General features: G+C 43.7%; 1 protein-coding gene across 2 annotated transcripts in view; it reads left to right on the forward strand.

Moving 5' to 3' along the window:
* DOP1B (DOP1 leucine zipper like protein B) overlaps positions 1-14184 on the forward strand; it is a 187853-nt gene that overhangs the window by 96934 nt on the left and 76735 nt on the right. For both annotated transcript variants that reach the window (XM_073617190.1, XM_073617191.1), the window contains exons 9-12: positions 4646-4760; positions 8462-8582; positions 10000-10119; positions 13762-13861. In XM_073617190.1, coding sequence (XP_073473291.1) covers positions 4646-4760; positions 8462-8582; positions 10000-10119; positions 13762-13861 — 456 coding nt within the window. The remainder of the gene's footprint in view (positions 1-4645; positions 4761-8461; positions 8583-9999; positions 10120-13761; positions 13862-14184) is intronic.

Below are 14184 nucleotides of genomic sequence, written 5' to 3' on the forward strand. Positions count from 1 at the left end.
CAGGATCAGTGGCCCAACCTGCAGTAGCAGCGACTGGAGTCTGTCAATACTTAAGAGACCATGTTAAGCAGGTCATCAAAGTATTACCTGAACAGCAGGCCCAGGGGTTTGCTAACCTTCCAGCGGCCTTATGCTTTGTGGTTGACGCCATTAGAGATTCTATCGTGCAAACCTCCCGTCTTTCACTGGGGTTGGTGCATATACGTAGAATCCTATGGTTGAAAAATTGGTCAGCCGAAGCACCATGTAAGAAGCTACTGGCTGGGTTTCCATTTTGTGGTGCAAGGTTGTTTGGAGAGGACTTGGATAACTATATCAAGAGAATCTCTTGTGGGAAAAGCACTCTCTTACCTGTCAAGAAGAAGAGTAAGCGTCCCTCTTTCAAACTGACTCTTTCCCCAGCGCCGGGGGCTTCAGCCTCCAGGCAGTCTCGACGGCCGCCTCCATCGGGGTCCAGAGACAAGAGTCAACCCCAGGGACAAAAGAAGTCCTGGGGAAAGAAGCCTACTAGGCAAAACACTAAGACCTCTGCATGAGGGGGCGCCCCCGCTCACTCGAGTGGGGGGAAGACTGCGACAGTTCTCAGAGCTCTGGCACGAGGACTTCCAGGACAGATGGGTAGTCTCCACGGTAACCTTAGGGTACAAGCTGGAGTTTCAGGAATTCCCTTCTCCTCGGTTCCTCAGATCAAATGTTCCCAGAGACCCAGAGAAGAAGCAGTCGCTCCTTCTAGCGTTAGAGCGACTTTTGTCGCAGGAGGTCATTATGATAGTTCCCGCAAAGGACCAGGGATTGGGCTTCTATTCCAACCTTTTTACAGTCCAAAAGCCAAATGGGGATGTCAGGCCCATTTTGGACTTAAGGGATCTGAACCGATTCCTAAGGATTCAATCCTTCCGCATGGAATCAATTCGAACAGTAGTTCCCACCCTGCAGGGAGGAGAATTTCTGGCATCAATAGACATCAGAGATGCATATCTGCATGTGCCCATTTTTCCTGCTCATCAGAAGTTTCTGCGCTTCGAGGTAGGAGGGCGCCATTTCCAGTTTGTGGCTCTGCCTTTTGGGATAGCCACTGCACCTCGAGTGTTCACAAAGATCTTGGCTCCTCCTCTGGCCAGATTAAGGGCTCAGGGTATAGCTGTCATAGCATACCTAGACGACCTGCTCTTGATAGACCGGTCGGTAGCCTCTTTGAATGGAAACTTGAGGACCACGGTCAGGTATCTAGAACACCTGGGTTGGATCCTCAACTTAGAAAAGTCTTTCCTAAAACCAGTAAGAAGACTGAAGTATTTAGGTCTGATTATAGATACAAGCCAGGAGAAAATATTTCTACCCCAGGCAAAGATCACTGCTTTGAGAGAGCTGATTCTGACAGTAAGGACCAAGAAGGGTCCCTCAGTCCGCCTTTGTATGAGGCTACTAGGGAAGATGGTGTCTTCATTCGAAGCAGTTCCCTATGCTCAGTTTCACTCAAGAATGCTGCAACACAGTATTCTGTCGACCTGGAACAAGAAGGTTCAGGCATTAGACTTTCCGATGCACCTGTCGCATGCGGTGCGTCAGAGCCTCAATTGGTGGCTCATACCCGAAAACCTGCAGAAGGGGAAATCCTTTCTACCGGTTACCTGGACGGTGGTAACAACAGATGCCAGTCTGTCAGGTTGGGGAGCAGTTCTGGAACAGGCTGCGGTCCAAGGGGTATGGTCCAAGACAGAGAGGACCTTACCCATCAACATTCTGGAGATCCGGGCGATACATCTAGCTCTAAAAGCCTGGACTATCAGGCTACAGGGTTGTCCGGTCAGGATCCAGTCCGACAATGCCACAGCAGTGGCTTATGTCAATCATCAGGGAGGCACCCGGAGCCGAGCTGCTCAAAAAGAGGTGAACCAGATCTTAGTCTGGGCAGAGATGCATGTGCCATGCATATCGGCAGTTTTCATCCCGGGAATAGAGAATTGGCAGGCGGACTATCTAAGTCGCCAGCAGTTACTTCCAGGGGAATGGTCTCTGCATCCCGACGTCTTTTGGGCCATATGCCAAAGATGGGGGGTTCCAGATGTAGATCTCTTTGCATCCCGATTCAACAAAAAGATAGACAGATTTGTGGCAAGGACAAAAGATCCTCTTGCATGCGGGACGGATGCGTTGGTGATTCCGTGGCATCGGTTCTCACTGATTTACGCATTCCCGCCTATTCTGCTACTACCACGACTCCTTCGCAGGATCAGGCAGGAAAGGAAGTCGGTACTTCTGGTGGCCCCCGCTTGGCCCAGAAGGACTTGGTATGCAGAAATAGTAAGGATGACGGTGGGTTCCCCGTGGACCCTACCGGTACGCCCAGACCTGTTATCTCAGGGTCCAGTGTTCCATCCTGCCTTACAAACGCTAAATTTGACGGTTTGGCTATTGAGACCCACGTTCTGAAGAGTCGTGGGCTCTCAGGTCCTGTCATATCTACCTTGATTAATGCAAGGAAGCCAGCTTCCAGGATGATTTATCATAGAGTCTGGAAAGCTTATATAACCTGGTGTGAATCCAGAGGTTGGCATCCCAGGAAATATGTCATAGGTAGAATCCTTGATTTTCTACAGATGGGATTAGAGATGAAGCTGGCCTTGAGTACCATCAAGGGCCAGGTTTCTGCTTTATCAGTATTATTTCAGCGGCCACTTGCTTCGCATTCTTTGGTCCGAAACTTTATGCAGGGGGTGATGCGTCTTAATCCTCCGGTTAAAGCGCCCCTAAACCCCTGGGACTTGAATTTGGTCCTGGCTGTGTTACAGAAACAGCCTTTTGAACCAATAAGTCAGATTTCTTTGGTCTTGTTGACAAGGAAATACATTTTTCTGGTGGCCATCTCTTCTGCTAGAAGAGTATCAGAATTAGCAGCTCTTTCCTGTAAGGAGCCTTATTTGATTATACACAAGGATAGAGTGGTACTACGCCCTCATCCTAGTTTTTTACCGAAGGTGGTTTCTGATTTTCATTTAAACCAAGACATTGTTCTACCTTCCTTTTTTCCAGATCCCTGTTCTCCGGAAGAGAGATCTCTACATTCGTTGGATGTAGTAAGAGCAGTTAAGGCCTATCTAGGGGCAACTACTCAGATCCGCAAGACGGATGTTTTGTTTGTGCTGCCAGAGGGTCCCAATAGAGGACAGGCAGCGTCAAAAGCTACCATTTCTAAATGGATTCGACAGTTGATCATTCAAGCTTACGGTTTGAAACAGAAGATTCCTCCGTTTCAGATCAGGGCACATTCCACAAGGGCTATTGGTGCTTCTTGGGCAGTGCATCACCGGGCCTCTATGGCTCAAATCTGCAAGGCCGCAACCTGGTCTTCAGTTCATACATTCACCAGATTCTATCAGGTGGATGTGAGAAGGCATGAGGATATCGCCTTTGGGCGTAGTGTGCTGCAGGCAGCGGTACAGGGTCCTCAGGTCTGATTGCACCCTACTTGGTCGTGGTTCCCCCCCCTCAGGTAGCATTGCTCTGGGACATCCCATCAGTAATTACTGTGGCTCTGTGTCCCGTGATGTTCGAGAAAGAAAATAGGATTTTTAAAACAGCTTACCTGTAAAATCCTTTTCTTTCGAAGGACATCACGGGACACAGAGGTCCCGCCCCTCTTCTAATACACTATATTGCTTGGCTACAAAACTGAGGTATCCCTGCAAGGGGGAGGGATTATATAGGGGGTTGAACTTCCTGATAGGGTGTGCCAGTGTCCAATCACCAGTGATACCTATATAACCCATCAGTAATTACTGTGGCTCTGTGTCCCGTGATGTCCTTCGAAAGAAAAGGATTTTACAGGTAAGCTGTTTTAAAAATCCTATTTTTTACCACTTCAGCCCAGGAAGATTTTCCTGCTTAATGACCAGGCCATTTTTTGCGATTCCCCACTGTGTCGCTTTAACTGACAATTGCGCGGTCATGCGACGCTGTACCCAAGCAAAATTTACATCCCACAAATAGAACTTTCTTTTGGTGGTATTTGATCACCTCTGCGTTTTTTATTTTTTGCGCTATAAACCAAAAAACGCGACAATTTTGAAAATAAAACACAATATTTTTTACTTTCTGCTATAATAAATATCCCCAAAAATGTTTTAAAAAAACAAATTTCTTCATCAGTTTAGGCCAATATGTATTCTTCTACATATTTCTGGTAAAAATAAATTGCAATAAGTGTATATTCAAACCCAACGGACTCATAGTTCCAAACCAATGGATCCATTCCAGTCAGCTTCTAACTTCAGCTTGTTCAATTAAGCCCTCGTTCACATTGAACGCCGCTTTGAAATCACCCGACTTCATCTGAACTCGCACGATTTCAAAGCCGCATTTCAGTCCGACTTCGGGGGAGGGTGGGGCGACTTAAAAGACATCTGTGCGGATTTTCTAACTTCAGCTTGTTCAATTAAGCTTTGACAAACATCTTGGAAGCTGATTGGTTTCTATGCAGAGCTGCACCAGGTTTTGCACGCTCCTGTTTTAGTAAACCAATACCTATGCCTCTATTTTATTACAGTTCCACTTTGAGTACACATTTCTGTTGTAAAACAATGCTAAAAATGCTGACACCATATAAATAAAAGGTGATAACAATTCCACATATTTTTTCCTCCAGGCACTTATGCAGATATTACACCAGAATATCCTCTACTCGGATTCTGAACAAGGTCTGCACGTTTATCTGAAGCCTTTCCGAATCCTCCTCAGCCTTCTGGACAAGCCTGAGATAGGTAACATGTTTTGCACTTCCACAGCTTCATCAGTTGCTCATTACCTGCTGCTAATTTGTGTCGCGCAATGTGAAGCCTTCATCCTGATGTTATTTTACTTATTAAGATATTGAAATACATTTTTCTTAAAGCTGAATTCCTGGCAAGCAGCTAAATACATGTTTGCAGTACATATACGGCGACTGTGTTAGCTGCCAAAGGATTTGTAATTGGCGTTTAGCCAGTTTTGCGGTACAAACAGCTGTGCTACATACTAGAGCAAGATCCGCAACCTCAACTGCAGTAGCACAGCTTAATAAAGGACACAACCTTAGCCTGCAGATTGGAGCAGTATCTGCACACTTTGCTCTCTCCTCCTGTCAGCATATTCTTTATCTACACTATGGCAATTCATGATTGGCTGCTAGTGGTGCCTCTCTCAGTATGATAGATGCTGTGCAGGGGATTGCAGGAGGCTGATATCAAGACATACACCGTTCAGCCATACCATTATGGCCACTGACAGGTAATGTAAATAACATTGATTAGCTGGTGATAATGGCACCTGAAAGTGGGTGGGATATATTAGGCAGCAAGTGAACATGTTGTCCCTAAATTGATGTGTTGAAAGCAGAAAAAAAATGGTCATGCTTAAGGATTTGAGAGACTTTGACATGGGCCAAATTGTAATGGCTAGACATCTCCAGATGTCAATACATCTCCAAAACTGCAGCTCTTGTGGGATGTTTCTGGTCTGCAGTGGTCAGGACTGACCAGAAGTGGTCCAAGGAAGGAAAACCGGCAAATCAGTGACCGGGTCATGGGCGGCCCAGGCTCATTGATGCACGTGGGAGAGGTTGGCCCGTGTATTCCAATCCAGTAGAAGAGATACTGTAGCTCAAAATTGCTGAAAAGGTAATGTAGGTTCCAATATAAAGGTGTCAGAACACACAGTGCATCACAATTTGTTGTGTACAGGGCTGCGTAGCAGCAGTTTTTGCTGACAATACAAAAATAAGTAGGGCAATGGCTTCACAGCAGGAGATAAAAAATTTACAAGAAGACCTGAATAACATAATGGGGTGGGCAACTACATGGCAAATGATGTTCAATGTTGAAAAATGTAAAGTAATGCACTTGAGGGCTAAAAATATAAACGCAAGTCACTCACTAGGGGGGGGAAATCTGGGGGAATCCAGGAATGAGAAAGATCTATGGGGCCTGGTATAACACCGGCTGAGCAATAGCATGCAATGCCAAGCCGCAGCAAGCAAAGCCGGCAGAATATTAGCATGCATAAGAAAGGGATATACTCCAGAGATAAAACGATTAATCCTGCCACTTTATAAAACTCTGGTCCGGCCGCATCTGGAGTATTCTATCCAGTTCTGGTCACCGATCCTCAGGAAGGATGTGCTGGAACTGGAAAGAGGCCAGAGAAGGGCAACTAAATTAATAAGGTGACTGGAGGCACTTGATTATGAGAAACGACTACAAGCACTAAACATAAAGTAGAACTATGAGCATATTTTTTTTCCATTTTAGATAGAGCAAGGGAGGGTTATAACCCCTGTCAGATTTATTTTCGCCAACATTGTGGAGATTTCCCTTAATTTCCTGTCCCATAGTCAAACAGGAAGTGAGAAGAAATCCCTGCAAAGTAAGGAAATTCCTTGGGGACCCCCCAGGTCACCAGAACTAGTGTTCCCATTGGAATATTTCCCCTCTATTACTTTTCTGGGGACAGCCCAAAATTTGGGGATTTTCATTTACTTTCACTTTCAAAGATAAACATTAGAGAGGTTGAATCTCCATAAAGGGGGCACAAACAGCAATAAAAACAGACAGGTGTTCTAATCCATCTCTACTCTATCCAAAACTAAAAAAAAAAAAAAAAAAAAAAAGTTTTGCCTTTAGTTTTACTTTAATCTCCCTGGAGACGAGATGCTTGAGAAGAGATATGGTAGCAATATACAAATACCTCAATGGTGATCCTAGCGTAGGAAGAAAACTATTCAGTCCCAGGGAGTGTAAGAGGACATGGGGCCACACGATGAGATTGGAGGAGAAGCGGTTTAACTTAAGTTGTGTAGGGTTTTTTTTTTACTGTCGGGGCAATAAGGATATGGAACGCTCTTCAACAATCAGTGGTGTCAGTATTGATAGTTTTAATAGACTCTAGACATGCATCTTAGTGAACACAATATACCGGGATATGGGAAATGATTATTGATATGCACACCCACACAGGTTGAACTGCATAGTATAGGGCAGTGATGGCGAACCTTGGCACCCCAGATGTTTTGGAACTACATTTCCCATGATGCTCATGCACTCTGCTGTGTAGTTGAGTATAATGGGAAATGTACTTCCAAAACATCTGGGGTGCCAAGGTTCTCTATCACTGGACTAGTGTCTTTATTCAACCTTACCAACTATGAGACTGGTCAGGGTGCCCATGCTGACCCGTGTGCACAGCCAAAAGTGCCTAGAAAATGGGCACATGAGCATCAGAATTGGACCATGGAACAATGGAAGTAGGTGACCTGGTCTGATGAATCATGTTTTTTCATGTGGATGGCTGAGTGCGTGTGTGTCATTTACCTGGGCGAGTGATGGCAGCAGGATGGAGTATGGGAAGAAGTCAAGCCTGAGGAGGCAGTGTGATACTTTGGGCAATGTTCTATTGGGAAATCTTGGGTCCCGTCATTCATGTGAATGTTACTTGACACATACCACCTACCCTAAACGTTGTTGACCAAGCACACCCCTTCATGGAAATGGTACTTTTTTGATGACGGTGGTCTCTTTCAGCAGGATAATGCACCCTGCCACACTGCAAAAAAAGATTTAAGAATAGTTTGAGGAACATAACCATGAGTTCAAGGTGTTGACTTGGCCATCCGGATGCACTATGGGAAAAAGCCAAGCAGGCAGAGGAAATGTGATGCTTTGTCTGGTGAAGTCCATGCCTCATTGGGTCAGGGCTGCTTTGGCGGCAAAAGGGGGGGGCCTACTCAATATTTAGTGGGTGGTCATAATATTATGGCTGATCGGCGTACCGTGGATAAAAAAAAGTCTACACACCCCTGTTAATATCTCAGGTTTCTGTGATGTAAAAAAATGAGACAAAGATAAATAATTTCAGAACTTTTTCCACCTTTTAATGTGACCTATAAACTGTACAACTCAGTTGAAAAACAAATTGAAATCTTTTTAGGGAGCGGAAGTAAAAATAAAAAACAAAAATAATGTGGTTGCATAAGTGTGCACACCCTCTTATAACTGGGGATGTAGCTGTGTTCAGAATTAAGCAATCACATTCAAACTCATGTTAAATAGGAGTCAGTACACACCTGCCATCATTTAAAGTGCCTCTGATTAACCCCAAATAAAGTTCCCCTACTGATCACCATTTCTTAAACATTGTTTACTCCTAATGATGCTGGGGCATTTTCGACTCTCATTAAACACAGTCCGGCCCCCTGAAGGTCTGAAAGGGCCAGGGTAATCTGGCCCTTTGTTTGTAAAGTTTGGAGACCTCTGATCTAAATCACTGAGCGATATAAAATGTCAATATGTAGTTTGGATATCAAGCATCCACAAAAAACTGAAATACTTGGGGGAATTTGGGGGGTGGAGTCTGATTCTTTCATAATTTGTTTTGACGATTTGTCATATGCTGCATTTCTGATGATGTACCATTTTCAATTTTTAATCAGGTCCCCCTGTGGTGGGAGATTTGTTCCTGGAAGTAATCAGAGCCTTTTATGCGTACTGCCGGGATGCTCTGGGGACAGATATCAGGCTGAGTTATGGCCAGACTGGCAGCCAGCTCATAAGGTATTAATAGAATTGCACGGAAGTGCTAAGATCAGAATTCTTGTTATTTTTACTGTACCTTCCATTCAGAGCAGTACCAGTACATTGGAAGAAAAATAATAAATACGCAGCCCCGACTGACCACAATATAGACCCTGGGCAGTTTAGTGACTATTGTTTGTTTTGTATATATAAGGTAGAGCGAATTTTAGGTAAAGATGTTATTGCGTAGTTCGATTGATTCAGCTTGGACCAAAGTAACTATGCATTTTCCATACCTGTGGGATCCCTGTGAAAGCTGGAAATCACTGTAATAGTCACCACTACTGCCCTGCTGCATAATGACCAGCACAGGCACCATTCACAAAACGCCTTATACTTTTTTCAATGAATGCAAGGCATTCTCTGATTGGATGAGGGGGAGAGGCAGGGCAGTGATGTCACGATTTTCATCTCCGCCTACCTGAGAACGCCATTGCAACTATGCAAAAAAAAAATCCAGACCTGGAATTCAGCTTTATTGCTGACCTCCAGCCAGGAAAATAAACTCCTTATCCATTAGCCTGCCACCCACTCCCCAACATTTTACAGCTAGCTTTACATTTTGCTCGCAATATTTTCATCTGATGGGCTAGAGAACTATTAGTAAAGCTACCCTTACAATTTAAAAAGTAAACGGTCTTGCTGAACTCTGTGTATTTACTTTTACAATATATGGCCAAATCTTTATGGACACCTGACTATCATCCGAGGATGTTGGACAGTCCCAAACCATGGGTAAACAATATGGTGCTGGCTCCTTTTTGCTGCTATAACAGCCACCAGTCTTCTAGAAATTTGGAGTATACAGGTGGGAATTTGTGCCTATCCAGCCTTAAAAGCTTTTGTGAGGTCAGGCACTGATGTTGGACTAAAGACTTGGCTCACAAACAACGTTCCTATTCATCCCAAAGGTGCTCAGTAGGTTTGAAGTCAGGGCTCTGCACAGACCACTCAAGCTCCTCTGAATCAAACTACGTCTTAATGGAGCAAAAAAAAAAAAAATGGCCTTCTCCTAAACTGTTGCCAAGGTTTGAAGTGCACAATTGTCTAACATGTCTTTGTATGCTGTAGTATTAACAGTACCCTTTACTGGAAACACATGAGCTGAATAATTTGGAGGGTTGTCCACATACTGTACCTTTTGTGTGCACCACTCTTTCTGAGCTCTCATAAAGTTGTAAAGGGCCATTCCCTAAGACTAGAGATGCTCCAGATTTGTGGGATTGGTATTGTGTAGATTCAGTGAGGAAGATGTAGGAGGGTGGGTAAGTATAGTTTAAAGGAAAAAAACATTTTAAGGAAATTTTAGTTCTTTGTCCTTTTTTACAATTTGTCTGTTGCCATGACTTCACTAATTAAAATGAAAATATCTTATTGTGATAACTTTGTCTTTCAGTGCAATTAAGGAAAACAAGAATGCTTCAGAAATTGTGAAGACGGTCAATCTCCTCATCACATCTCTCAGCACAGACTTTCTATGGGATTACATGACTGTGTGCTTCGAGCAGAGCTTCAGGTACAGCCAACAGAGGAGAAATCAGCAGGGTATAGGTACAGGGTGCAAGCCACTACATAGAAATCTGTAGGGTGTTAGTACAGGGTGCAAGTCATTACATAGAAATCTGTAAGGTATTAATACAGGGTGAAAGTCATTACATAGAAAACTGTAGGGTATTAGTACAGGGTGCAAGTCTTTACATAGAAATCTGTAGGGTATTACTACAGGTTGGGGGTCATTACATAGAAATCTGTAGGGTTTTGCTACAGGGTGGGGGTTATTACATAGAAATCTGTAGGGTTTTGCTACAGGGTGGGGGTTATTACATAGAAATCTGTAGGGTGTTAGTACAGGGTGCAAGTCATTACATAGAAATCTGTAGGGAGTTAGTACAGGGTGCAAGTCATTAAATAGAAATCTGTAAGGTATTAATACAGGGTGAAAGTCATTACATAGAAAACTGTAGGGTATTAGTACAGGGTGCAAGTCTTTACATAGAAATCTGTAGGGTATTACTACAGGTTGGGTGTCATTACATAGAAATCTGTAGGGTTTTGCTACAGGGTGGGGGTCATTAAATAGAAATATGTAGGGTATTACTACAGGGTGCAGGGCATTACATAGAAACTGTGAGGTATTACTACAGGGGGCAGGTCATTACAGTGCATCCGGAAAGTATTCACAGCGCTTCATTTTTTCCACATTTTATGTTACAGCCAAAATTGATTAAATTCATTATTACAATACCCCATAGTGATAACGTGAAAGAAGTTTGTTTGAAATCTTTGCAAATTTATTAAAAATATAAAAGGAAAAAAATCCCATGTACATAAGTATTCACAGCCTTTGCTCAATAGTTTGGCGAAGCACCTTTGGCACCAATTACAGCCTCAAGTCTTTTTGAGTATGATGCTACAAGCCTGGCACACCTATTTTTGGACAGTTTCTCCCATTCTTTTTTGCAGGACCTCTCAAGCTCCATCAGGTTAGATGGGGAGTGTCGCTGCACAGTCATTTTCAGATCTCTCCAGAGATCGGGTTCAAGTCTGGGCTCTGGCTGGGCCACTCAAGGACATTCACAGAGTTGTCCCGTAGCCACTACTCTGTTATCTTGGCTGTGTGCTTAGGGTCATTGTCCTGTTGGAAGATGAATCTTCCCCCAGCCTGAGGTCCAGAGCGCTCTGGAGCAGGTTTTTCATCAAGGATGTTTCTGTACATTGCTGCATTCATCTTTCCCTCGATCCTGACTAGTCTCCCAGTTCCTGCCGCTGAAAAACATCTCCACAGCATGATGCTACCACCAGCAGGCTTCACTGTAGGGATGGTATTGGCTAGGTAATGAGCGGTGCCTGCTTTCCTCCAGGGCGCTTGCCATTCAGGCCAAAGAGTTCAATCTTTTTTTTCCCATCAGACCAGAGAATTTTGTTTCTCATGGTCTGAGAGTCCTTCAGGTGCCTTTTGGCAAACTCCAGACAGGCTGTCATGTGCCTTTTACTGAGAAGTGGCTTCTGTCTGGCCTCTCTACTATACAGGCCTGATTGCTGCAGTGCTGCAGACATTGTTGTTCTTCTGGAAGGTTCTCCTTTCTCCAAAGAGAAACAGTGAAGCTCTGTCAAAGTGACCATCGGGTTCTTGGTCATCTCCCTGACTAAGGCCAGTCTCCCCCAATCGCTCAGTTTGGCCAGGCGGCCCACTCTGGGAAGAGTCCTGGTGGCTCCAAACTTCTTCCATTTACGAATGATGGAGGCCGCTGTGGTCATTGAGACCTTCAATGCTGCAGAATTTTTTCTGTACCCTTCCCCAGATCTGCGCCTCCATACAATCCTGTCTCGGAGGTCTACAGACAATTTCTTGAACTTCATGGCTTGGTTTGTGCTCTGACATGCACGGTTAACTGTGGGACCTTATATAGACAGATGTGTGCCTTCCCAAATCATGTCCAATCAACTGAATTTACCATAGGTGGACTCCAATCAAGTTGTAGAAACATAAAAAATACATGGTGATGGGACTTTGACTTTGAACTCAAATATAGTAATAACGTAATATATAAAGTACAAATATTTCCACATTTTATTAAAAATGAATTTATAAGCATTCAATATACAGAACAGTACGTATTTCATATTCATAGTAGTACATGATGACAATTTTCGAAAATAGTAAAAACATACATTAAAAAGAGCTGACATGAGAAATTGATATGTTTTACAAAGTAATAAATTCATATTATTCTAATCCATGATAGTGTGGACATAAAAGATGCATGATTGGCACAAATTATAACCAACAGACTGTTTAAGCATCCTAAGACTCTACGCATTTTTTGGATCCCTGTCCACTTGATCAGGATTTTGATGCAAAAAGGTTTACGTCAGCTCAAAAAATAGACCCAGCCTTAAAGGAGGAGGGGTTTTTTTGGGGGTTATCAGACAACCATCTGTCCCGGGGCTGTGGGGGAGAAACCCATCCAGACCATGGGGAACAGCCTGAGGGTGGGTCAGGTGTGCATAGTGCAATCCTTGAGGTACAATATGTGATGAAGGCACATCTAGCCCATATTGATCTAGTGTCACAAGTGACCCATCCTGAAGTCTGTGCATGAGTTGTTCCATAGGATTGTGGTCCCCGAACCCCCACAAGTGAAGGTAGTGTAAATATTTGTTATTGTTCATCCAATTAGGGATGGAGGCATGTCACATGGGTTGCCTCAGATCACATTTCATTTTCTTTTCTCAAGTTGTAGAAACATCTCAAGGATGATCAGTGGAAACAGGATGCACCTGAGCTCAATTTTGAGTGCCATGGCAAAGGCTGTCAATACTTATGTACGTGTTTTTTTTTTCGTTTATTTTTAATACATTTTCAAAGATTTCATGCAAACGTCTTTTATGTTGTCACTATGGGGTATTGTTTGTAGAATTTTGAGGAAAACATTGAATTTAATCCATTGTGGAAAAAGGCTGTAACATAACAAAATATGGAAAAAAGTGAAGCGCTGTGAATACTTTCCGGATGCACTGTACATGGAAATCTGTGGGGTATTAGCACAGGGTGCAGGTCATTACATGGAAATCTGTAAGGTATAAGGTGCAGGGTGCTGGTCATTACATAGAAATCTGTGGGGTATAAAGTACAGGGTGCAGGTCATCATTTATGGGCACAGAGGCTGCATATGATGGGCACAGAGGCTGCATATGATGGGCACAGAGGCTGCATATGATGGGCACAGAGGCTGCATATGATGGGCACAGAGGCTGCATATGATGAGCACAGAGGCTGCATATGATGAGCACAGAGGCTGCATATGATGGGCACAGGCTGCATATGATGGGCACAGAGGCTACATATGATGGGCACAGGCTGCATATGATGGGCACAAGAAATCTGTAATGCAATGCTATTACGGAGTTCTTTCTGCAGCACTATGTACTATTTCGACAGAAACCATAGTGCACACCACGAGGCCTGCATTACATGAATGGCACATAACATCCAGGCCCAATGGGAAGTGAAAACTGTAGTAAAGCTGCCTCCTTTATAAATGGGTCTTTTGGTGCTGTGCTCCACATCTCTATATCTCTTGTTCAGATTTGTACAAAAGTCCAAACACCTATTCCTGTGGAATCAGTAATTATTCTCTGCCATTGCTTTTTGCAGAAAAAATGTGAACTCCACAGACAGTAAATACGTAGGCCGACCTCCCGGTGTGTCTGAAATCTGCACTCTGCTGGTCTTTCTGTTGGATGTCATTCCCCTGGTAAGGGAACTCTGGAACCATGTCTGTATCATTTGTTTCTCAGTGCTATTTGTGTGTCTGTCTATTTTTTCTGATATTCACATTTTCACATATAAACTTCTAATGTGTTTTTGCAAATTTCCTAGAACAATCTTAGACGACCGTGTGGAAGTTGTGTCTAAAGATGACAAGTAGTAGGACTAGTCACTAGTATTGTCAGTAGGCTCCCTGCCGCTGATTTTTTTCCCCCATTACTGATTTGCCATGCCTTGTTTTGCACGGTCTCTCTGTGGAGCCAGCCATCTTGGTAGCGGCGTTGGTTTTGCTTCCTCGTGTCAGAGCTT

The sequence above is a fragment of the Aquarana catesbeiana genome, linkage group LG02 (assembly GCF_042186555.1).
Source record: "Aquarana catesbeiana isolate 2022-GZ linkage group LG02, ASM4218655v1, whole genome shotgun sequence".
Classification (NCBI taxonomy): domain Eukaryota; kingdom Metazoa; phylum Chordata; class Amphibia; order Anura; family Ranidae; genus Aquarana; species Aquarana catesbeiana.